This window comes from Erithacus rubecula, assembly GCF_903797595.1.
Source record: "Erithacus rubecula genome assembly, contig: SUPER_Z_unloc_2, whole genome shotgun sequence".
Lineage (NCBI taxonomy): Eukaryota > Metazoa > Chordata > Aves > Passeriformes > Muscicapidae > Erithacus > Erithacus rubecula.
The window spans coordinates 6,968,653-6,994,211 of NW_027635860.1; the positions used below are offsets into that span (position 1 = coordinate 6,968,653).

At 41.1% G+C, this 25,559-nt stretch overlaps 2 protein-coding genes across 13 annotated transcripts in view; one reads left to right on the top strand and one right to left on the bottom strand.

Moving 5' to 3' along the window:
- The window catches only part of NAA35 (N-alpha-acetyltransferase 35, NatC auxiliary subunit), a 28,754-nt gene extending 14,904 nt beyond the window's left edge, over positions 1-13,850 (bottom strand). Inside the window, exons 1-12 of one of the 3 annotated variants that reach the window (XM_079331092.1) lie at positions 13,729-13,850; positions 12,327-12,470; positions 9,094-9,127; positions 7,583-7,697; positions 6,382-6,456; positions 5,102-5,269; positions 4,199-4,265; positions 3,430-3,473; positions 2,788-2,838; positions 1,959-2,042; positions 1,078-1,192; positions 404-582 (exon numbers count right to left, since the gene is read on the bottom strand). In XM_079331092.1, the coding sequence (XP_079187218.1) occupies positions 404-582; positions 1,078-1,192; positions 1,959-2,042; positions 2,788-2,838; positions 3,430-3,473; positions 4,199-4,265; positions 5,102-5,269; positions 6,382-6,456; positions 7,583-7,697; positions 9,094-9,127; positions 12,327-12,450 (1,056 nt within the window). In that variant the 5' untranslated portion in view covers positions 12,451-12,470; positions 13,729-13,850. Of the gene's footprint in view, positions 1-403; positions 583-1,077; positions 1,193-1,958; positions 2,043-2,787; positions 2,839-3,429; positions 3,474-4,198; positions 4,266-5,101; positions 5,270-6,381; positions 6,457-7,582; positions 7,698-9,093; positions 9,128-12,326; positions 12,471-13,026; positions 13,588-13,728 lie in introns of those variants that run through there. The other 2 variants (XM_079331094.1, XM_079331093.1) reach the window with 2 other exon arrangements.
- A 2,930-nt stretch (positions 13,851-16,780) lies between these two features.
- The window catches only part of AGTPBP1 (ATP/GTP binding carboxypeptidase 1), a 63,953-nt gene continuing 55,174 nt past the window's right edge, over positions 16,781-25,559 (top strand). For 8 of the 10 annotated variants that reach the window (XM_079330937.1, XM_079330933.1, XM_079330940.1 and 5 more), the window contains exon 1: positions 22,612-22,757. The gene's annotated coding sequence lies outside the window, so the exon portion shown is untranslated. Of the gene's footprint in view, positions 16,915-22,315; positions 22,476-22,611; positions 22,758-25,559 lie in introns of those variants that run through there. The other 2 variants (XM_079330936.1, XM_079330935.1) reach the window with 2 other exon arrangements.

The window sequence follows — 25,559 nt, forward strand, 5'->3', positions numbered from 1 at the left end:
AACACCTATTTATTGTTCCCTTGTTGTTATAGGCACATGTGCAGAATACTGCTTAATTAATTTGAAAAAAATCAGGCATATAGCAAAGAATTATGTTCTGGTAGACACAGCTCTTCAACCACAGAAATTTGCTTGGCTTTGCCACTAAGATGCATAATTATTTAATGAATTATAGGAAAAGTGAGAGGTTTTAGAGGAGAAAAGGTCTTTGTCAAAAGAAGAAAAATAGTAACTACTAGGAAGGATATAATAAACTTTGAAATCGTAACTAACAGTCAAAACCATCAAATACACACATAGTGCTCAGTTTTCTTTCCAATGAGCAAGAGCATGCACACAATAGAATTTTCATCACATTTTCAGATCTTATTTTTGGCAATAAATAAGAAATATTTGTGCTTACCAGTATACAGTGCAAGTTAGTTAAGTTGACTACTTCACATACAGTTTTTATTCGGTCTATTAGTTTGGAAAAATAATTGACCATTTCTTCCCTTTTAATAATTTTTGCATATCGGGGGAAAGTTGGTGGCAGCAATCTCTGATTAACGAGTGGCTCAAACCCCATCATAATAGGATGATCTAAAGATGGAGGAGGCAAGAGAGACAGCGAAAAGCTGCATATAAGTTGTGTGTTCAGAACACCCTTCAACATACAAATCATTCTGTTAGCCAAAATGAATTCTTTAAGTGACAGTCAACTTCCTGAGACTCCAACAACCCAATTAAGACAATTATGAGTTATTAAGAAACCTCAATGCATACTGGTACAAACAGTGAAGTACTGTTTCCTATTTTAAAATGGCATATACACTGACTCTAGGTGAAATGTACCTAATCAAAAGTTCACATTATCTCTGACTCTGAAATGACATTATTGCTTTCAAGAAAACTACCACCTGGCAAAATAAAATTAAAATCAAAATCAAACAATGCAAATCTGTAATGACTTGCATAACAGGTATTTTAGTTTAAAGTTAATAGTGATTAGAACTTCTTTTAAAATACTCAAAGGTATTTACATTTCTGAAGGAATCACACCCAGGAAAGTTACAACCAGTGTAATTTGATACATACCTCCTTTAGTGGTATCATTTTGTGCCTGCATACCATGATGCAGTGAATTGTGTATGGCAGAGAGCAAGTCAGCTGCCTGAGTCATAAGTTTCTGTGCTTCTGCAACTGCACTTGTCTGAAAGACAGGAAATAATTATTAACATTACAAACCAATACATTTTGACTATTTAATTAATGTTAGTTTTTTAAAAAACAGAGAGGCATTGAGATTCTGATATTCTTACACAACTAGTTCTGAAATAAACAACCCAACAGTTTAGTATGGTAGTACAGTAGCATTCTTTGTATTTTATGTATCTGTACATAAATTCAATGCTGTGTATTTGCTGCATAAGACTTTATAATAACTACAACTGAAAGTCTTGTACACAATACATGACAGTCTGCTTGGAGAAACATGCAGTTCTATCCCTTTGCCTTAAAACATTCCTTCCCCTCTCAGCAATTAGGAAATCTTACATTCAAAAAACAGGCAAATTGTATGAAATGCTAGGTATAAATTCAGTATCACATGGAAGGAAAAGCGAAGTTTTTCTGATATGGACAAAACACTGCCCAGTATGAGGTAACTGCAGGAGTGGACTGAACTCATACAGTAAGTTTTGCTCACATGTGTGAGCATAAATGTTTTTAAATGTTTTGTAATAAGTATTCTGTCTTTCTGCAAGGCCATAATAATGTCAGCTACTAGCCTTCCCTGTGTTTCCCACTTTGAACAAAAACGGAGTATTCGCCACTGTAAGGCTTTATTCAACACTTCACCTCCATCCACATTAATTCAAATCTTCTGAATCTAGACAGTAATTGCCTGATCTTAAAGAATGAAAAATAAGTATTTCACAGGGTCCCATTGCAAATACAGAAATGCCAAACGAACATACCTCTTTTTTTGTAAATGCTATTAGGACAGTCAGTAAGACACGGGTAAACTTGACTCTGCTGAAGACAGCTAAACATTGTTGATGCTGTAATAAAAGTATACTGCTAATTACTAAGCAATAGGTATTAGATCATACAATCACAGAAAATCCTGTGTTGGAAGGGACCCAGAAGGATCATCCAGCCCAACTTTTGGCCCTGCACACAGGTGCAGGGTCATACCATGTATTTGAGTGTTGTCCAAATTTTCCTGGACTCAGAGTTTTGGCGCTATGATGACCAACCCTGTGGAGCAAGTTCCAGTGCCCAACCATTCTCTGGGTAAAAACTCTTTTTCTAATATCCAATTTAAATCTCTCCTCACACAACTTCAGGCCATTCTCTCCAGGTTCTGTCACTGGTCACCACAAAGAAGAGATCAGTGCCTTCCCCTCCTCTTCCCCTCATGAGGAAGTTATAACTGCAAAGAGGTCTGTCCTCAGTTTCCTCCAGGCTGAAGAGACCAAGTGACCTCAGCTGCTCCTCATACATCTTCCCCTCAAGGCCCTCCATCATCTTCAAGGCCCATCTTTGGACACTCTCTAATACCTTAATGGCTTTCTTGCATCGTGGTGCCCAGAACTTCCGAGGTTTCCTGCCCTCCCTGCACAAACTGCTGCACAAAATGCCTTTGTTTGCCCTGATGGCATGTCCTGCTGTTTGCCAGCTCTTCCCCCATGCTCCTGGGGAGGTAACATTTCCTGGCTGCTTCTTATATGCATGTTGTTGTTACACCATATTTAAATGTCCCATTTACATCCGTGAAATCCAGGAAAAAAAGCAAACAATTACTTCAAGTTCAACTTCCGGATCTCTCTCTTCTCCTTGTCGACTTCGAGTGCTCTGCAAGGTATAGAAATGTCAAATAATTTACTAAAAGTTGCAAAAGGAAGATACTAATAAAATCCCTTTGCATTTTCTAAAATATCCACCTGTTAAATAACCCAAAAATCATCTTTCTAATTAGAAAAATCTTAATATATATACTAGGTACTTGAACTACTGTCCTATAGTAATACGATCTATCTCAATAAATTCTGCAAATAAGCAAGGAAAGTGCATGAACACTTTACATTGTGTAGATGTAAAAGCTATGGTGAAGGAAAATTAAGTAACTTCTTTAACATTACATAGTAGCTCTGCATAAACCTGAAAGTTAAATACCTACGTTCTGTGTCCCAGCCCAGGGCTATCTTCTACATCATGATTCCAGCTACTACTCTAGTGAGGCAACTACTAAAGAGTTTACAAATAAAATCTGAAGATTCAGCTAGAAGGCAAACTAAAAGCATGTTACAGAAACCATTATGGCAGTTCTTCAACAACCACACCATAATGAATCTCCTTCCTTCCTCATAATCCACCTCCCTTCCCCAAACCTATGTTAAGCACACAGAAATATAATTAACAAGACAAAGGTCATTAGAAAAATACCTTCACTCGTCTTTGCAGGTCATCTTCTACATCTTTCAGCATACCTGGAAAAAAATCACAGCACAATTAAAAGCTGAGAAGCATTCCTAGGTACACCTACACCACTCAGAGGAAAAGAACTTTTGAGAGGGAAATCAAACTTAAAAGTGCTTTACATATTCATTAGCAAAAGACTAGACAAAAGCTAATCTTGTGAGGAATGGTGAGGATGGCTTGGAAAATCAAAAATCAGAATATAGACCAACTGATGCAAAGCTAAAGTGTGCCCAAACTTTTCAATAGTAAATAAATGGAAAGCTCAAATACATATAAAATAATCATACAAGTACATATAAAAGAATCAAAAGACTAACATATATACTTATGTATGTACCTAACGACATATGTATTCATAGTAGTAGAACTACTAGATTGCTTTTGTTTCTAAAGCAGCATGTTTAAAGGACAGCAAATTGTGAGGTAAAAAAGCATAACTCAAGCAATGCACTTTGCAGTGGTCTGTACCTGTACCATGATGAGCTTATGCCTAGCTCCTTTGTTGGCATATCTAAAAGCACTTCTTCTGTTTCTCAGGCACGTAACAAGACAACTGAACCTTTTTTTCAAGCAAAGATAATGCGATCTTTCTTTTGACCAAGTCAGCAATTTCCACAAGACAAATAAACTTAACAGCTGAGAACTAGCAATTAATCAGGTGTATCTGAAAGTAATCACATGCTCAAAAGAAAAAGAGGCTGCTGGACAGATACAAAGAATACACAAACTGTACCTGTAACTCTAAGATCTGTCACACTATTGGCCATTTTAAATCCGTAAGTCATTGACTGAAAATCTTCCTAAAAAGAAAAAAATCAAGGAAGTAATAACGTAGTGAAATATAAAAACTGCAGCTATATTTTCAAATTGGGGTTTGAGGTTTTCTTTTTGATTGAGGTTTTTGGGAGTTGTTTTCTAATTATGTTTTGGGTCATTTTTGCTGGTTTTTCTCTTTTGGAAGAGTGGTTGGGGCTGTGGTTGGGGAGAGCTTTTGTTTAATTTCATCAAGTATGAAAGTCCAGATTTATTCTACACAGCTGAATACATTCAGAATGAATACACTGAATGACTTTCCCACCCAAATCCACTTTGAAGTAATTATTTTCTGCATAAATCCTTAATACCAATATGTCCTTCATATTTTCAACAAGTGACCCCCTACCAAATGTTACAAGAACTATAGATGCAAAGTCTTATTTGATCCATTTTAGATATAGTCAGCAAGAGTGACTTGTCCAAGTTCAGAGGAAACAGAGATTGCTCTGAGAACAGAAAACAGGACTCTGATCCCATTGCCAGATGGACATTTTAGACAAAAGACAATCATGACTATCTAACATAGAAAAATTTAAAAAATTAAACTGGAAGAAAATCCCAGCTGAAAGAGATTTCAAATGGTTAACTATGAGACTTGCACTGCTTCTTGAGTAAAACACTTATGGGGCTCCAGTATTTAAGGAAAGTACCTTCACTGGGAAAAACAGCATTTTCAAGGTATACAGATTAATACTTTTAGGATTGCTATTCCTACAATATCCTTGAATCAAACACTTACAAACGTCACTAATATATTGTTCTACTTGCATTATGAAATAATGTGGCATATTTAACCCCACAGGAGATGGAAAACACATACCTCCTCAAAAACAGCAGCTTTGTTAACCTTTTCTCTGGCAATATCACAGATTTTTAGGATTCCAAGAGCAAAAGCCTTCATAGCAGGATCTTCTATGAAGTCCGGATTATGAATATAAAGGCAAGTGAATACTGTCTGTGCCAAGGAATGTCCTTCTAACCATGTTATCTGGAGAAAAGGAAATTAAATATTTTACTGATGACAGCCAAGTCCTCATGTTTATAGATCCATTATTTCTCCATTTTACTGTGCTTCAAAGATTCCTTATCAAGGCAACCTTCCAAATACAGAAAAGGGCAAGTGAAGGTGTTTCAAGCCTAGAAGTCTCTTCTATACAGTTCAGGTCTAACCCTTGCCATTTAAACATGACATTATGTTAAAGAGACCTTCACATTTATAAAATTTCTCTGCATAAACAGTGAATGGAAAATGCAAATAACTATGCAACAAGTCACTAATGTTCTTCATGTTCTCTCTCTTTTACAACACAGAGCTTCTTGTCACAATTTCCCTCTCTCTACCAGTTTCATTTTTCTTTAAGCTACCAGGAAAGATTCGGCAACTTAAATTTCTATCTTGAAATAGCAAAAAAAAAAAAAGTAGAACTGTGTTTTTTAATATTACCAATGTCCTTTCGGGGGACCAGGAGCAGAAAACATTATGTTACACTGTATCAGATATACTAGGATCTTTACATGTCTTTCTGACTAAACTGATTGGAAGTGTTTAAAAAATAATATTATTGATGTAATTTTAAAGAGTAACTAAAAATAATGAGTATCGTTTACTGATGAAATTAAAGCATATACACAGAAACAATTGTAATTAATAAGTAACTGATATTCAACTTATTTTTTTTAATGGATTTATTTTCTTCAAAATGCTTCTGTAAGCTTAGTCAATTCTGGCTGTACAGAAAGGAGCAACAGAGTGCTACCTGTTACTGCACACCCAGCTTCGAACACAAGCAAACATCAATACACAGCAGGCAATCAGATAACATACATTTCTAAAACCAGAAAGTATAAAACCTTTTAAAGGTTTCAAGGTGCTACCAGCTATCTTCCATATTTCCTACAGTAAAAAAAATTAAAAATAAAAAACCTAAGCCTTTCATAATACACAATGCAAATAACAAAATGGAAAATTAAAATACATGTATGTATTTTCTGCTTGGTCAATCTTTTTTTGAGTTCTCCTGGGCTCTTTTATTTTTTTAAGATAGATTAAAGGATTTTGAAAGCAAAACCATCTAACCTAAAGAACAGAAAAATGCTTACCAAACAGCAAAAACATGTGTCCATTATTCCTACCAGCTCAGGTGAAGTGAGATCCTTTATTTTAATGGTGCCATCCTTAGAAAACAAACGAACAAAAAAACCCAACCAATAAATACTATAGAAATACTCAAATACTTAATATACTCATGTACTTAAATACTATGGAAGCATACCGGCAAAATACAACTTATTTGTACCAAAGCCAAAAAGGAAATTAAAATTTGTTTAAGACTTCAGAGTAATTGTATACCACTAGCTTTACTGGCCAGTTTCACAACATGTTTCAAATTCTTAAAAAAACTGCATTCCCATCAGTTAACACTGACCAAACATAAAACTACTCAAAGAGAGAGCTAGAGTAACAATTTTTATTTATTACTAGTCAAGAAAAGTTAAAAGCCAGTTAACACTAAAACCACAAAACAGTATAATCACAATAAAGATTGAACAAGGAATAATATGCAGGACCAATTCTTTGAAGATTGGTTTTTAAACTGGAAATAGTTGCAGTGTTTAACTGCCTGAATGGTAACATCAAAAAGGCTGAAACTCTGATCATTTAATTTGCCCAATGTTTGCAACCCTCCATACATTCTACATGACTTAGCCAGTGTTTTACGGAGATCTCTGACTCCATTCCAAACTTTCACCATAAAAAAACACTTCTTACCTATGAGTGCATTACTTTTTATGAAATAACAGCAAGTCTTTTAACCTCTGTCCTCCAATTTACCTTGATCATAAATCAGAAGTTAATCATTACTATCAATGTGGGTAAATTATCCGGCTTCTGTTCAATGCTGATAAACTCAAAGAATGATAGAAGTTTTAATTTCCAGAAGGAAGCTGATTTCCATTCAGGTTAAATAGAAGCTAACCAATACATCTTAATATAAAACACATTTTGGGGAAGCACAGAGTGACTTGCAAAACAATGCTGGAAATACATTTACTTGAGGTATCAACACCCAACAATTTCACAGTACTTTTCACTGGAAGAGTTATCATTGTGATAATGCAGGTAACAAGAAAGGTAAACATCCAAGCTACTTTTTCTGTAATTATCCAAAAGAAAAAAAGAAAAACAAATCTCAAGAGAAGATTGAAAACATTAATTATGCTGTACTGTGCTTAACTGTAATTTGACAAAAATGCGTATTTCTACAGACAGTGTAGACAAACCCACAAAAATCACACAAACCTTAATAGCTTGCTCAAAGTTAAGAACCTTTCTGTTAACTTGGTTTCCAATCATACCAGCATCCATCTTGGGATCCATCATTTCAATGGCAGACATGGCTTCAAAAAGACCAAAACTAAGAACACAAATGAAAAATTTTGCTGAATGTAATATTTTATACAAAATAAACTAACGAAAAAAAAATAGGATGACAAACCAAGTACACTGTATTCTGACCACAGACAATAAGGCATGTGAACATTAGTACTGATCTTCAGAGATCATGCTCTTCAGGAAGTTAAGGATCTCTCAACAAGTTTATAGGAAAAAAGATGGCTAAAGGTAAAAAAAAAATTATTAGCCTTTCTCTAAGGTGAAGAACATTCCTGAGTTAAATCCCACTACTATACCTTTGCACACTTGTTTCTATAAACTTCACAGCATCTTCTTGAACATCATATAGCATCATGAACTGATATTAACTGAACAAGCTGTTCTTTATTACACCACACACAAAAGAAATGTCCCCCCACACACTAATGACAATATACACAACATAGACTAATATATATACTGAATTTACCAGCTTTGTTTAAAATTGCCATGTTAAGAAAACTGATACAAAAAACCCCTCAGCAAGTGACAATACGCCACTTGCAATCAGAGAGTAAAAGCTTGCAAAAGAGCCACACCAAAAGAAGACTTGCCTACATATGAAGAGATATGTGCTTCACTTTATCATGACATTCATCAGAACTCCTGTAACAGTCTTTATAATACAAAAAGTTTATTGCATGTGGCACATTTAAATTCTGAAAAGTGCATTTGCTGTATTTGCTCTGAAATGCTCTTATGTATAAAATTACACCAGAAAATATGCTTTGATTCTACCAAGTAACTAGCTGGTGACATGCTTGCACACACTTCTGAACAGGTTTTCATTTAATAGTGTGCTTCTGTTTTCTGTGCTATTAGTTTCAAACATAACTTTTATCTTTACTCAAGTGAACCCTTCACTAAGAATAGGAATTGGATCTTCAAAATATTGGAATTATTTAAATTTGTCACTCTTTAATAAATTTAGCAAGTCTTTACCACATGCTTCTCTTTGAAATATACTTTCAATGTGTAGAGTTTTTACTTTCTGCTTTAGCATGTTATTTAAGTTGCATTAAGTTGCATTGGATTGTTTATCAAATATTTGATAATGACATTTGAGGCAACTAAGTTTAAACGTCTTCCTGGCTTTTTTAATAAAAAAATGTCCCATAAAACAGTGCAGTAATGCAATCACCACAGATCATAGTATGTGCTATGAACTTTTGATATAAAATTTCAATCACATTGAAAAATGTAGTATGTTCAGCATTCATAGAAGTGCAGCACATACACATTGCTAATAATGTATGATATTCTATATACTTCGAATACTTTTATTTAAAGTAAAAGTCTGAAAAAGCTTAGTTATTGAGTAAAATTAACATGTTTAGAGTAATCTTATCTAAATGCCAGAAGCCCACACACATACTTACAGCTTGTCATGAAGCAGTTCTCCTAACTTCAGTTCTACAAAGGAACAGGACAAAACAACCAATTACAATCATCCTACTAATACAACTTTTCCAGGGTAGTCTTGTTATGCACCAAACAGCCTTATGTCAAGAGAGACCAAGTTGTGGGAAGCAGATCAGGCATTTCTACCTGCATTGGGCTTGCATGGCCTGGGCTTTGTAGCTGGGGGTGGGGCAAGAATGGCTACAGGGACGGATTTTGTGAGGAGCTGCCAGAAGCTTCTTCCACGTCCAGCAGAGCCAATTCCTGGTGGCTCCAGAAATGAATGTGCGGCTTGGTCAATTAGAAACAATAATACCTCTGTGGTAACAGATTTAAGAAGAAAGAAAAACAACCAAAACCAATTGCAGTTTTAATTGCAGATGGAGAAGAGCTGAGTGAGAACATGGGAGAAGAGCTCTGTGGACATCAAGGTCAGTGCAGAAGGAGGACCCGTTCCTCACAGAGAGCATTATTTGTCATCATTTGCCCTCAAAATGGGGCACCAACTCGACACTGGTCACACAGGTCAGTCCCTTGTTATCTAAAATCTTCCCCGATTGACAGTAGGCTCAAAAGGCTGACACCAAGATGGTAGCGAACATCAGTCATTCATTAAAGCCTTCTGCCTTTTCTCTGTTGTAATTCCACAAGCAGTACCACTCAATTACAGACTCCTCCCTCTCACAGCACAACCTCCTAACTCCCACAACATCACCTCTGTGCTCTTAGCTCTTCATACCTTTTCTCTCATATGCATAACATCAGTGTGCCCTTTTACTCTTTTGTGGTTCATCAATACACATCAGCATTCTGTGCTTCTCCTTTAATGCTGTTCATTTGTCTTATACAATTGCACCACATCCCCATTCCCTATGTCCCAATAATCTGTTCTCCTACGGGAAGGAGATGCTGCAGCTGCCAGAGCTGAGATTCCTTTGCAGCCCGTGGTGCAGACCATGGTGAGGCAGTCATGTCCCTGTGGCCCATGGAGGTACATGGGGATGCAGAGATCCACCTGCAGCCCATGGAGGAGACCCACATCAGAGCAGGTGGATGCCTGAGGAAGGGCTGTGGAGACCTGGGAAGAGACGAACTCTGCTCCTGTGCTGGAGCAGCCTGTCCTTGGAGGACTGCACCCCCTGGAAGAGTGACCCAGGCTACAGAAGTTTTGGGAGGACTGCTGCCTGTAGGATGGACTCACATTGCAGCAGTCACTGAGAGCTGTTGCTCATGAGATGGACTCACATTGGAGAAACTGACGGACAACTGTCTCCCGTGGGAGGGACCCCATGGTGCAGCTGGGGAATGACTCCTCTCCCTGAGCAGCAGGAGAAGCCTCAGGTGATGAACTGACCATAACCCCCATTCCCTGTCTCCCTGCACTGCTGGGGTAGGAGGCAGAGCTGGAAGGAGGGAAGGGTGGCAGGAAGCTGTTTTTAAGGGGTTATTTTACTTCTCACTATTCAGCTCTGATTTTGTCAGTAATGAATTCACTTCATATCTCTAGGTTGAGCCTGTTTCACCCATGAGTGTTTGGTGAGTGATTTTTCTCTTATCTCAACCCATGAACCTTCATTAAATTTTCTCTCCTCTGTCTGGCTGCAGAGGGAGGGGAGCGAGCAGCTTTGGAGAGGGCCTGGCATCTGGCCCAGGTCAAGCCATGATACTACTGCTTTTACTTGCAAAGCACTTTCAAGGCTGAAAGACTAAAAAAACCCAGTGGTTCACAGTGTGCCCTCATCCCTCTGTTATTCTAGTAGTGAAAGAAGTAAGTAAACAGTGCACTCCCAGCTGATATTCTGATAACTGATATCCTGGGCTGTATCTGAAGCAGCATGGGCAGCAGGTCAAGTGAGAGGATTCTGCCTCTCTGCTCTGGTGAGACCCTACTGTGCATCCATCAGTCCCTAGCAGAGGAAGGACATCAGTTTGTTAGGGCAAGTTCAGATGAGGCTAACAGAAGTGAATGTAAGGCTAAAGCTCCTTTCCTATGAAGACAGGCTGAAAGAGTTGAGACTGTTCATCCTGGAGAAGAAAAGGGTTTATGGAGACCATGTAGCATCCTTCCAGTTCATAAAGGAAGGCTAGAATAGAGCTGGAGAGGGACTTTTTACAAGGACATGTACTGACAGGACAAGGGAAAATGCTCTTAAACTAAAAGAGAGTTTTATATTAGATACTGGGAAAAAATTCTTTACTGTGAGGGTGGTGAGTTACTGGAACAGACTGCCCAGAGAACCTGTGGATCCCCCATCCCTGGCACTGTTCAAGGCAAGGCTGGATGGGGCTTTGAGCAACATAGTTTGGGTGAAAGGTGTCCCTGTCCATGGCAGGGGACTTGGAATGAGATGGTCTTCAAGGTCCCTTCCAGTCCAAATCATTCTGTGAAACAGAAGCATCTGAACAGCTTGTTTCATCTGAATTGCCTGAATATAGCTGCTCCCTCTCTCCTTTCTTCAGGTGCCTTAGTCTTTTCCAGGGGAGTCTACTGAGACTACTTCCTCATAACTTTTAAAGGAGTCTTAAGATATACTTGATGGGTACACACGCACGTAATGTACAGAAATAATTATTTATAAGTAATTTAGAGTAATACAGAGAAATACTACACAGACATTATGTTTATCATTATGCAACATTCTATGTGGAAGATGCAGTTTTTGTATTTATTTTTCCCTAATGTCATCAGAAAATCAGCTGAAAAAACTATAAATAGCAGTAGCACCTAACAGTAATAGAGGCACTGTTTGAATGGAAGCAACTGCCTCCCCATTACTGAGATGCATTGAATCAGCTCAAAACCTCAGACTTGTTACAAAAATTAAAAATTATGCACTGATGAATTAAATTAATTACTGGACCCTGGAGATCCAAAAATATACAAGAAACAGAGTGTTGACTCTGCACGTGGGAATGACATTTTCACTTGGCAGAAGAAACAGGAAGAAATCCTTGCAAAGGAAAAAAAGCAGGTGTGAAAAAGCATAAAATGAAAAAACTTTAATTAAAGAGGTATTTATGTAATCTGGAAGAGGAAGCAAAGCGAGGTGGTTCATGATAATTCCAACCCCAGAGTTAACATAGAATCAATGTTGCTCATTCATCTGAAGCTTGAACCTGGGTCAAACTATTGCCCAAAAGATGTTAAAGAACTATGCATAGGCCTCCAAAGGATTCCAAGTTTTCTGAGAATGAAAGGACTACAACTCACCTCTACAAGCTTCTTCAAAATCCTGGGTTATATCTATCCAGCTGGTATTACTCTTCTCCATCTTGTCAGGCATACCAAGCTCCCATCCTGAATCATCATCTTCTACTGTTGCTTTCATAACCATGATGCTGCACCTTTAAATTCCTGTCAGAGACACAATATAGTTGCACAAGAGAAAGTGCTTCATGGGAACATTTTTCTCTTTTCAAGAATCAGGTGAGAACTGGAAATGAACTTGCATTTTATTTAAACATCTGTTGTTACACAGAATCATTAGTATCATTACATAGAATCATTAGTATCATTACATAGAATTATTAATAAAAACTCCTTAAGAAAAAGCTTTTCTTATGCATTATTTCTTTACAAGTAGCTTGTAAGCTATGAAACCTCAAATACTAAGGACGCCAAAACATCAGCTGTAGAGACCCATACTAAAGTTTTTACTGTCAAATTAGAAATAAACTCACAAGCATAACAACAGATGCAGACATCAATTTTTTTTTCTTTTATACTATTAGACTATACGTCCTCTTACTACTCTGCAACACGAATTAAAAAGAGGGCACTGTAAAACTAAAAAAAGGCTTATTTCCTCCGATTTCTTCAGGAGAAAGCAGTATCCAGTTTGCAGCATTGAAGTTAAGCAAGTTCAGACTGGAATATAACTTTTAAACTCCACCGACCAGTTATTTCGAACTGGTTTTGTTGTTTCGCAACCTGCCGGCACGGCACCCCTGAGGACTTGCCCGCTTTCCCGGTCAGCCTGCCTGAGCGGCATCAGCAATGCTGGACTCCCCTCACGCCGACGGAGTTCTCGCAAGAGACAGCTGCGAGCTCGGCAAGCTGCTTAACCACAGCCGCCACGGAAGCTTCAAACAAAGGCCCCAGTGGCAGGAGACCTCCCGGGCATCGGGAATTACCAAAAGCAAAAGGGGAGGATCAAAAGACTTTTGAACAGCAGCCCGGGGGTCCCCTCGTTCCAGCCAGGCTCACTTCCCGCCGGGGGCCGTCAGGGTGTCTCATGCGACCGCAAGCACTGTCAGGCTCAGCGGCTGGGATGAGGAAATTAACTGAAATAAATAAAATTCTCCCTTTCATCCCAGGACAATCAGGCCCCTCGGGCTCTCCCCCGCCCCCAGGCCACCCCGACTTCGGCGCCGCCAGAGCCGCGGCCGCGGCGCAGCTCAGCGGGCCCCGCGCAGCGCTGTCGGGGCCGCCGGGCGCTGCCGCCGGCCCCGCACGGCTCCGCCGCCCCGCCGCAGAGGAGGGGCCAGCGCGCCCCCGCCCCGCTGCGGGGCAGCGCTACCGCCGCCAAGGGGTCCCCCTTCCTCCGTCCCTCACCCGGTGCCCCTGCGGGCTCTGTCTGCGCCCCTCGCCTCGCACTCTCTCAGGGCCTCACCAGCCACGTCCCACGCCGCGGTCCGCCCGCCGCTCCTGGCTTGGCCGCCACACACGCGTACACGCTCTGCCGCTGCCGCCGCTGCCGCCGCCGCCAGCCCGCGGGCCCGGCCTCAGCGCCCCGGCGTAGCCGCACACAGGAGGCCCCGTCGCCGCACCGCGCCCGCGGCCTGCCCTGCGCGGCCGCCGCTGACTGTGAACGGCGAGGCGGGGCGGGGCGAGAGCGGCCGGGGCGGCAGCGCTCGGCAGCGCTCGGCACCCGCTGCGCCCGCGAGGAGCGCGGGGCGGGGCTGCGGCGGCCCCGCCCAGCGCGGTGCGGGGTCGGGCGCCATGAGGCAGGGCCCGTGCGCGGGGGGCACGGCTGGGGGGGGCCGGGGGACGGCGCCGGAGCCGCGGGGCGCTGCCGCGCAGCGGGAACGCAGCGTGTCCCAGCTCTGTGCGCACGCTGTATGCGTATCTCAACGGCGTGTGCCAGGATGGAGCCAGGTTTTTCTCGGTGGTGCCGAGTAGTAGGACAAAAGGCAATGGGCACAAACTGATGAACAGGAAATTCCACCTGAACACGAGGGAGAACTTTTTTACCCTGCAGGTGACCATGCACTGGAACAGATTGCCCAGAGAGGTGGAGTCTCCCTCACGGGAGGTACTCCAGAGTTGTCTAGAGACAAGCCTGTGCCACGCGCTCCCGGATGATTCTGCTTGATCAGACAGGTTTGACCAAATGACTTCGTGCCTCTCTAGCCTGCCCCATTGTGTGACTCTGAGCCGCTGCCAGCGGGGTCGCAGCCCGGCCCGGCCCGCAGGCCGGTGCCGCCGCTGCCCGCCCGGGCCGCGGTGCCGGTGCGGCGCTGGCGCCGTGGGCTGAGCGGGCGGCGGCTGAACCGAAAGCAGGCTCGAAACAGAATGGTATTTTCCCCCTCTATCAGATGTTTCTCCCCTTACCTTTTGCACTTCGTTTTAATGAACGTCACGTGCTAAAAGTTACGTAACTCTGTGTTCTCTACAGGGTCTGCGGAGATGTGCTGATTGTTAAGAAGGAAGCCGGGTGACGTGAGGTGATGTCTTGGGGAGCAAGGGTTTTATTATGATTGAATGTTTGCAGTTTCAGGCCAAGATCAGCAGTGTAAAAGACAGTGGCTAACAATGTGTTTTACTGATCTGGTGGAGGATATCTTTAAGTACATTTTGTCGCCAAAGTTTTGGGAAACAAGTCAGAGATTAAAACAAAAGCACTAAGTTTAGCCATCATCCTTTCTATTCAACATGCAAAGTACAGAGCATCTGTGCTTGGTGGGAAGCAAGAGGAGAAGTTTAAGTGAGAGATCTTGTTAAACCAATGACAGCAACCGACCTTATCTGAAAAAAATAAGTTATCTAGTTTAATGCCTGTTGAAATGTCTGATGGCTCACAGCTGCAGTGTATTTATACAGAATTCCAGGGGCAATATACAGCAATATAGCAGGCACCTTGTAATGATCCTAATGTTATGGTAGAAAGAACAGATTGTTATTATTGAACCTGATGTTGACTATAAAACATTTGTATATGAAACCTAGCTGAGTTTAATACAGAAGACAGTGATAGCTTGACCAGTGCTCTCTTCTTTTCTAATTTTCAGGGGAATTTTTACTTAGTTTCAGGACAGAAGGGCTGTAGTCCATATAATAATTCCACTATGGAATTCTTTTTTTTAAAACCACAATATTTTAACAAAAATCACTTTTCTGGAAAGATTTGAAGTTTGCCACAGAGTATTCCACAAGCAAATACCTGTTTGTGGTTCTTCACAGACTTTATGGTTGTAATTACAAGATGACTGTTGTGAAGTAATGAGGTAATGGATTAATCCAAAATAAATGTAAGCAATTATCACTTCCCTTGGCAAAAATATGAAGCATCAGAAATGAACTGCAGGTTGGTTATGTGGGTGTGAAGTGACCATAGCAGTTAAAAAAGGCAGTACATGTTCACTGCAATAATCTCTACGGTCAAATGCTTTGCTTTGAGAACTTTAACCTGAAATGATACAATGAAGTGCCTAGACAAAATGCTGTGAAGGACTGATCTAACTTCTGGTACATGTGATATGGACGTGGGAAAATCCAGAGAAATAAAATAATTTTAAATTTATTTTTAAATTACACTTTTTTTTTTTTTTTTTTTGTGGGGATAGTTTACAAAAATCGCTAGTATTTAAAATGCCTTGGAGTTCATTACAACAGTATCCCTAGTTCTGTAGTCCAATACTTAGACCACAATGTAGTCCTCAGTGTTAAGCAAGACAAAAGAAAAAAGCAACCTTCATATAATACTTGCTGGTTATGTCCAACACATGCTTTGTGCTTCTGTCTTGGTGAAGTGGGAATAGATCAAGGATCATGAGGAACTTGCTTCAGTATTAATTATGGAGTACCTTTGTTCCTGTAATACAGTTAGAACATGTGATCATATCTTGACTTAAATAGGCTGCTTTGTTTAAGAAAACTTCATCTAACCATGTGACAGTTTAGGGTGTAGTCATTTGACTTACTGCTATTTTTGTCTTTCCAAAATGATGTTACATTAATTTTGAAAGTACTGATGTATTTTGTATGAGTTTGCAATACAGGGCATCTATTTTTACACTGCAGAAACTCACACTAGAGCATTATGAATTTTTTAGGGATACTTAAGAGGAGAAGTGAACAAACTTGTCTTCTACTATTTGGCTTTAAAAAATATCCTGTAAAAGAAATTTACATTACTGGCATAAGCAAAAAGGCATCTTCAGTCTTCCCAGTACTGTTTGAAATGAAAATCAAATTTAAGAGATAAGTCTGTTTTGTTTGCTCTAAAGAATTTGAAGTGTGTAGAATTACTTATTGACTTGTTTGTACAAAATTAAAATTGTTTATAATTTTCTAAATAGCAGGTATTTGTCCTCTCCCTCAAAAGGTCCATTGCAGAAATGGTCATCTGCTGCAGGATATCTTCATAGCCTTGATCCAAGAAGGAGGTATCTCATATTTCTTTCTGAAGGTTATTCTTTACCTTTTGCCTTGTTTAAAGTACTGCTGATTTTTCAGCAACTTACCATTGCTTTGGATGGCCTTCATAATGGAAGGAAGTGGTGTGGGGAGAAAAGGGAAAGTGAGAGATCTCAAAGTCTGAAAACACCCTCATAAATAGAAAGAAGGTGACCTTCAGGTAGGCTGAAAATTAGAGACATAGATGTTTTAATTGTTTTTTTATACTGTGTATATGGAGGTTCTTGTTAGACTGAAACAGACGAGATTCACTCTTAGTTTTGGTTGGGTCATGGAGAGGGGATTATGTTAATATTCTGCATGTAAAAATTAAATGTGATTGTCAGTAGGCATATGGAAAAAAGTGGCTAACTTTGTATGAACCTGTGAAACAGTGCATCACTTTAGAAACTTGTCCTCTTCCTGCTCTGAAAAACAGTGCCCACTCCTTCCCACCCTCAGTCCCCAAAAATTTAGATGAAAATATCCACCAAATCTCTACATTCTGAATTCTCTGTGAAGAATATTGATGTGTTGTTGCATTTGTAGTATTATAGAAGCTAAAGTAGCTGAATGAAGCACAGATTTGAACTAAAATGTTTTTTATGCACTGAAATACATGCATAACAGAGCACTGAAGATGATTTCAAAGGTGAAAAAGAGGAGAGGCAATGTTGGTGAAGTACATTAGAGATAAAGAGTCAAAAACAAATTCTCCAATGTGCATGTAGGCAAGCATTGGCTTCCAAATGGAGGAGTGATTGTTTTTAGGAGTGAGGGAGAGCTGTTTGCTTCATTATCGGGAAGTGTTCGTTATCTGGAATTGACTGGATCTGTTCAGCAACAGGAGTACAGCAACAGGCAAGGCAGATTTAACTAGTAGAGGTTAAGTTTTAATATGAAACAATTATTATCCAGTTGATAATTACGGAGAACAGGATAGGATCTAGATATGCTTATATATTGCTACCCACTAAGTTATTTTGAAGAGCTTTTTCTTATTCTCCTTGCTTTTATGATAGAATCAGAAAATTTTTAAGGTTGGAAAAGTCCTTCAAGTCCATCAGCATCACCACTGACCATTACACCATGTCCTGAAATCTCATATCCACACACTTTTTTAACACTTCAAGAAAGGATGGCTCCACCACTTTCTTGGGCAGTTTGTTTTAATGCTTTACAACCCTTTCCTGCTTCCAGAGGGGCTAACCATTGTCTTTTAAAATTTTTTTTGTGATTATTTTAGCTGTATGGTCTGATCCTGTACATGTCGTGCTGTGCAGCTCACTAAGTAGTAAATACTTTTTTAGTAGCCTGTAAAGATGCAGGACTGAGAAGCCTATCTTTGGCTGAAAACTTGTGACTCTGTAAATATCAGTAATCTGTGACTCAGTTTGTTACCTGTATTGCCTTGTCAACAATATTAAATGAACACAACATGATTTATGTAGAGTTACAAGCTTCTTGTTATAGCTTATGACACCTCTGATGTCCTTGCCCTTCCACACTGTGTGTAGATTGGTATATATTTGCTACCTTCTCTAAGTTCATGGATTGTCCCATTAAAAAGGTATATTCCTAAGACTGAATTTCCTAAAATCAAAAAGTTATTAAAGTTGGAAAAGACCTGTAAGTCCAACCTTTGATTAAACACCACAATGCCAACTGAACCATAGCCCTAAGTTGCATGTGTAGTCGTTTATTGAAGACTTCCTGGTATGGTGACACCACCACATCCCTGGTTAGTTTGTTCCAATGCTTAGCCAGCCTTTCAGTGACAAAATTCTTTCTCATGTCCAACCTGAACCTGTGCTAGCACATATTGAGGCTATATGTTCTTCTCCAGTTTTCAGTTTCCTGGGAGAAGAGGTCGACCCTTGCCTGCTACACTCTCAGGTAGCTGTAAGAGAGGGATAAGATCACTCCTGAATGTCATTCTCTCCTTTTTCTCCAGGCTAAACACCTCCAGCTCTCTCAGCTGGTCCTCGTAAGATTTGTGCTCCAGGCCCTTCATCGCAGCTCCTTCTCTGGATGCACTCCACAATGCTCAATGTCCCAGGTCAGGATCTGCTGTTGACCCCTTGGTCTCTTTTGTCTGAGCAGCTTTTCAGTCTCCCTGCCCCAAGCCTGTAGCAGGGAATGGGGTTCTTGTCACCCAGGGGTGGGAGTCAGCACCTGACCTTATTGACCTGCATACCACTGGCCCCAGCTCATTGATTCAGCCTGTCCAGATCCCTCTGCAGGGCCTTCCAGCTGATTAACTCTCCCACCCAACTTGGTGTCGTCTGCAAGGTGAGGTGGTACTTGATCACCTCATCCAAATAATTGATAGAGATATTAATTAGGACCAGTCCCAGCAGTGAGCCCTAGCAAACTGCAGTAGTGACTGATTGTCAGCCGGGTAACTCCATTCACCAACACCGTCAGCTCAGCCATCTACCCAGTTTTTAACCAGCAAACTAGTCTTAGCCATGAGGAGCCAGTTTCTCCAGGAAGAAGCTGTGGGTGAGAGTACCAAAGGCTTTACTGAAGTCCAGGTAGACAATATCCACAGCCTTTCTCTCATCTGCTAGGTGGCTCACTTGGTCAAACTTAGAGATTTAATTTTGGTGGAACCCATTCTGCTCCACAAGACTGTATTACTGTTGCTGCAATTTTCAGAGATGCATGCCTGACTCCCCTTCAAGCTTTTACTTGATGGCTCCGTAATTTGCCATTACCTTATTTTCAAGTTTATATTTGCTGTGGTTAAATTAAATGTAAATTGTTTGGAATAATTTTGTATGCTTGTTAAAGATTCTACTTAAAGTGTTAACATTTTTGGGAAACCAAAAGAATAATGAATCATTGTATTAACTCATCATAAAAAAATCAACGGATAAACAATTCATTTTTGCACACAATATTGTGTTTGAAAATAAATAAAGCTAGGGTATATTCCTGCTGATGAGAATTTTTATGTAAATAAGATCAGCAAATGTCTGCTACTCCATTTGTACACTAGAGTTAGGTTTTCTAAAGGTACAGGTAAAGTTCTCCATAGAATAAATCCTAAACTTGGAACCAGTTTACCTGCCAAAAGAAAGAATTCTAAGTTCAATCATTCAGTGACCTTTAACTTTCCATAAACAAATGTTTAGTTAGTAAAAATAGGAGTTCAACTTAGAATGGTCTTTTGGGTGAAATAATCAAGATGAATTCGATAATTATATTGAATTAAGTTCTGCATTTTTTATTTACATTGAGTGAAAAAAGTTAAGACATTTCATTAACTGATACAAGTGTTTTAATTAGGCCCATTGCTAACATTCAGTTTTTCTTAAATGAAGTCACACTTTTTGTCAATCTTAAATTATTTGGAGCTACTGCTGAGTCTTCTTTTTTCAGTAAAAAATTCCCATATTTTTAACCGATTTATTTTTGTCATGTGCCAGGACACATACAGAGCTGTTTTAAAACATTATTTTCATACCTAACTTAAATAAACTGACTCTGATTCAACTTCAAAATATTTGAGAGATTTTTATCTACACCTCCTTTATTTGTCCTTTACTTGCCAGAGCCTGCCCAATGCTATTTTCATCTTTGCCTGAGTCACACTTGAATTTATTCCATGTCTTCTGCTTTGCTTTAGACAGAACTATGCATTTAAAATAATTCCATTAATAGAATTCACAGTCAACTTGTAGCTGTACTGAATACTGTTTTAAGTGTTCTCACCCATTTCCCAATGTGACTAGTGTTACTCAACAAATGAGACTATTCCTACCACTTTGCCACTGCACTGGCAAAGTTCTGCATTCTTCTCATGCTCTTCTCATCCATGCTAGATACCTGGAGAAACTTCTAAGAGAGGGAGGAAGCTCCTTCCCAATAAACATATGTTTTGATCATAGCCCATGGGTTCTGGTTCTAGGAACATAATGAATGTTGAATTATTTGCTGGAAAAAGACTATAGGAATAACTGAATAAATAGATGGATATCTGACTATCCTTTTTTTTTAATATGATGGGATGAAGACTTAAAATGCATATAAGCATTCATTTATAAATAGGAGGTAGGAGGACCAGGATCTCCCATCTGTCATTCCTCGACAAAATTAGTTTCTGCTCCTCACTTGTGTGATTTCTGCTGACTCCCCAGTAAAGTAGCATTGTTCTGTGTCCGTAAGCTCTGGATGTGTATGCTTGCTGTGCAGATCATCTGCGTACCATTGCATGGATGATAAGCAGAGTTTACCTTTCTAACACTGTAATCTGAGTTAAAGGACTAACACACAGTGACTGTAAACCATCCTTCACGTGAATCAGCCCTATGGAAGAGTTGCAAATTGTCACACAAAATGCACAGCTATGTCCTAGACAGTGGAGAAGTCTTGGCTATCTTAGGTCTTGTCTTTGTGAGTAGATTGAATGATGTGTGTAGGAGAGGAGTTACAAGTGCTGTGGCCAGGTATCTGTACTTTGAAAGGGAAGGTGAATGAAAGTGTAAATTTAAAGGATCTGAAATCTGCTTTTTACTGAACATGAATTAGAATGGGTAACCCTGTGGGTACACAATGTTATTTGGAAATTAACTTTGCATATTAATAATTCTGCAATCTGTTAAGGGTTGTGCCTTTATTAATAGAGTAAGTAGGATTTGAACTTGATTTCAGTTTGACAGCCTTTTACTTAAGGGCTGCTTTTCCCATACCCATGTCAGATTTGTAAACTCGGAATAAAGATTTGGCTGCAGATTCTTAGTAGTTTCTTCATTTGAAGAACTTAATGAAAATGGAAATACCTGGCTGTACCAGTTTAACAAGTGTCAGAGAGTGAGATAAAATTACCCACTTCTAGAAGTCATCAGCAATACTCATGCATGGTTCAAAACCAGGTGCAAGGCACATTAAGGTTAATTTGCCATAAAATGGTTTGTGAAGTGTATGAGGTATTACCTTTCTTTTGCAAAAATTCTCAGGGGAAAGGGGTGAGGGGTGTGTGAGGAGGCATACAAAATGTTTGACTAATGAATTACTATGAATTATCTTGCTTCTGTGGTACCTCAGTACCACAGAACCCACTGGGCAGTAGGATTCTTTGGGTTCAGGTACTTACCTGCCACAACAAACTGTGTGTAAAGATTGGGCCAGGGGGAAGCACCCCACGAAGGTATTGCAGAATCACAGAATCGGTCAGGTTGAAAGGGAGGACAGCGGGTTATGTGGTCCAGCCTCCCTGCTCGAGCAGTCATCCTAGAGCGCACCGCACAGGATCGTGTCCAGACAGTTTTTGAACATCTCCAGTGGGGGAGATTTCACAACCTCTCTAGACAATCTGTGGCAGTGCTTGGTCACCCGCACAGCAAAGAAGTTCTTCCTCGTTTTCAGATGGAGCTTCCAGTGCATCAGTTTGTGCCCACTGCCTCTTGTCCTACTGCTCGCGAACCAGGGAGAAAAGCCTGTTTCCATCGTCTGTATCTCCCCCGTCCCCCCATTAGATACTGGTAGGGAAGTAGAGGCTGCTCGGGTGCGGGTGGCTGGCGCGGGGGGCGCGCAGCCCGGAGGATCGACAGGCCCCGTGCGGCCGGGCCGGGCCGGGCACCGCGCTGCCCGCGGCGGCGGCGCTTGCGCGCGGGCGGAGCGCGGCGGGGCCGGTGACGCGCTGCGGTGCGGGCAGGTCCTGCCGCCGCATGAGCACAGCGGGGGCGCAGCGCGGAGCCGCCCCGCCGCCCGGCGCCCCCGCCTGACTGCCGCGGGGTGAGTGGGGTGCTGCCCGCCGGCAGCCAAGGTGCGGCCGGGCGGGCGGGCATCGCCTCGGGCAGGGCGGAGCGGGCCGCAGCGAGACAGGGCCGCGGCCGCGGCCAGGATCGGGACTGGGGCGGGGCGGGGCGGGGCTCCGCCGGGCCGGGCTTTCCGGGGCTACCGGGCGCGTCCCTGCGGGCGCAGGTGGGTGTGTGCGGGTGAGCTCGGGCACGGCGGCTCTCTGCGGGAGCCGCGCCCTGCGCGCTCTCGCCCGCGGAGATGGTCTCGGGCCCTACGGTAAGAGCGGTGCCCGGTTTCCGGTGGGGTGTGCCCGCGGTGCGGCGCGGGGTGGAGCCGCCGGTGGCTCGGAGCCCCGCTCAGCCGGGCGCGGGACGGTGGCGTCCCCGCGCTCGGTGCGGCGCAGCCGGCCCGGAGCGCTCCCCACTGTGCCGGGCGGCCCTGCGGCAGCCGGGGCTGCGCCGAGCCCTGGCGCTGCCCGCCCCGGGCGCTGCGGCTCTGCCCCGCCGCGGGGTCACCCGGCGTGGGCACCGGCGGGGCGCTGCGGCGGTCGGGATAACATTGGCATCATGTGCCCTGCGACTTGGCCTGCCCGGCGCCAGTTCGACTTAACGCTCCTGGGTAGGAGTTTGCTAACACTTGGGGTTTGCTTTTTCCATTTTTTTTTTTCTTTTTCCTGTCTTTTCTTGTAGTGGTGGAAATCTAGCGCGCTAAGTATTTCTTTGTAGGTGTCAGTTCAAATGCTGATAGGTTTGAGAATTAGGTTGCACATCAGGGTGGGGTGGTGCTTTTCTCCAGTGTAAACTGCTTTCAGGCACTGAGGTTTGTGTGAGATATTTAGAAATCCTCAGCTGGACGAACTGTTATGTTTGTTTAGATCAGTAAGCTTTCTATAGTATGTATAGGCAGAAAGTTAATTCCTTTGTACATGCATGGTGTAAAAACACCATGAAAAAACTTCTTTATAGCCTTGTGGTATGAATGTTGATCTTTGTGTATTAGTTTTTCCAGCATTAGAAAATTAGCTCTCCAATGATTGTATTCCCATGAATGATGTTCCTTTAGTGAAATATGTGTCTGCCCTACCTTTATAGATTATATTTCATGAAAAGGCTTCTCTGTTTTGCAGGTAGCTTTCAGTGTGTATTTTGTGTAACACTGAGTGGCTGAATGTTGCTGATGGGATAGCCCCACCTTTTGGTTTTTTTAAATTATACTTATGACCAATGAGTTTTTCTGGAAATTACAGCTCATGCTGTGTGTTGTGAGAGCAAGTCTATGTTGGAATATCTTTTTATGCCTTGGGCTGGGGAGTGACAAGATAATCTCCTTTCCTGGAGACTTTTCTATTTAATGTCAAGATAATTTTAACATATAGTTTCTGATGTTTCAGTTCACTATAGTGATTGTTTTTTAATGCTAGTATAAATGAAGTTATTTTTAAAAAAGTTTCATTTAAAAAAAATCTGTCTTTGTTTTTTTCAAAAAGGGTGGAAATTATCTCAAACCAAGGAGTAATTGTGATGTGTGAAGTGACATCTGATATATGTTTGTGTGGAGTGATACCTGATTCTCAGGCTTAACTTTCAGCTCAGGTGTTGGAGGTGGCAGTGCTCATGTTTTAGTTTTCATGTTCAGGGAGTTCACAGATTATTTGCCAAATTGGAGTTTTTGAGCTTGAAAAACATTCAGTTTTCTTGGCAGAAGATTTATATTAGTTATCTTACTGCTGCTGGGAACAAGTTCCCTGAAATTACATGTAAGAAGCTGCATATAAAGAGAAAAAGGAGAAGGGCTCTGAAGTCCTTTTTAGCTTACAAAAGGAGTTTGCTATTTCATCTTATGTTTAGGTTTTAGTTTAGGAAAGACATTCAGCTTTTCACTTAACAGCTTGTCAGCAGTGTGTCTCATGATTAGAAACTTTGCAGTCTTTAAAATTCATGGCAATACTTTGCTAGACACAGTTGGGGATCACCTGTTTTTTGGCTCTTGATATGTTATTTGAAACATCTCCTTGAATTCCAGTATCTCTGAGCTGCTTGCTCTTAGGAGATTGCTCCCGTGATACAAATTGCTGATGTCCAGAAGCACTGAGTACTAATCAAGTCACCCTGGCTCTGGAGTAACTGAAGTGTTGAAACCCCTTAAAGAACCCCTTTTGGAGGGGAAGTCTGGTATCTCGGAGTGAGTGTGAGAGTGCTGAACAAGGCAGCTGTTTGTGTGAGTGCTTAGGAGAGATTTGTAACAGCAGTGTATCTCTGGGTATGTTTTCAGGCCCTGCCACTATCCACAGCTTAACTGCCCAATATCCTGTGCTAAGCATCAAGAAGATTATGAACTATCCAGTGTGTGTCCTGGATACGTGGATGATTCAGCATGGTTTCCATTTGGAAATGCAGTAACCGTAGAAAGACTGGAAGTAGCGGAGAGGAGGGAGCACCCAAACATCCTTCCTTTCTTTTGCAACAGCTGCAGAGGCAACAGCCCTGAAAATGTCACCCTAAAACATTTAGTGTATTGCAAGGCCCATAAAAACTTTCATTGCATCCTTTATAAAACTTAAAATTTCTGAGTAACAGGGTGTCCAGGGGTTTGCACATTGGAGGTAGGTAATATTCTTTTAATTGTTCCAAGTATACTTCATAAGCTATATGGTACAAATCAAGATTCTGAAAGTGAGAACAGTTGCTGAGAGCATTATGGGTTGTTATGACTGTGTTTCTGCACACCAGTGAGGTTGAAGGGTTTAAAGTATATTTGAGTAGATAAATCTGCAGCATGGAGCCATGGATTTTACAATTTTTTATTTTTATATTTTTTTAACTTCTTTTTTTTTCTGACTAAAACCAGGATTGAGGGTTTGCTTTACTCAATGAGCTAGGAAGTTTAGACCTTTGCGTTGATTTTTCTACAGACTGACCAAAACCATAAGACACAGTAACCCAAAGGAGCAATCACTCGTTTAGGTGCTAGAAAGTACCTCTGACATTTGCCACTAAGCTTTTTCAAGAGTTGACCAAAGTTCCTAGGTTTCCAGTTCCTGTTCAGTTCTTGGTGTAGGAAAATACTTAGTTTCTAATG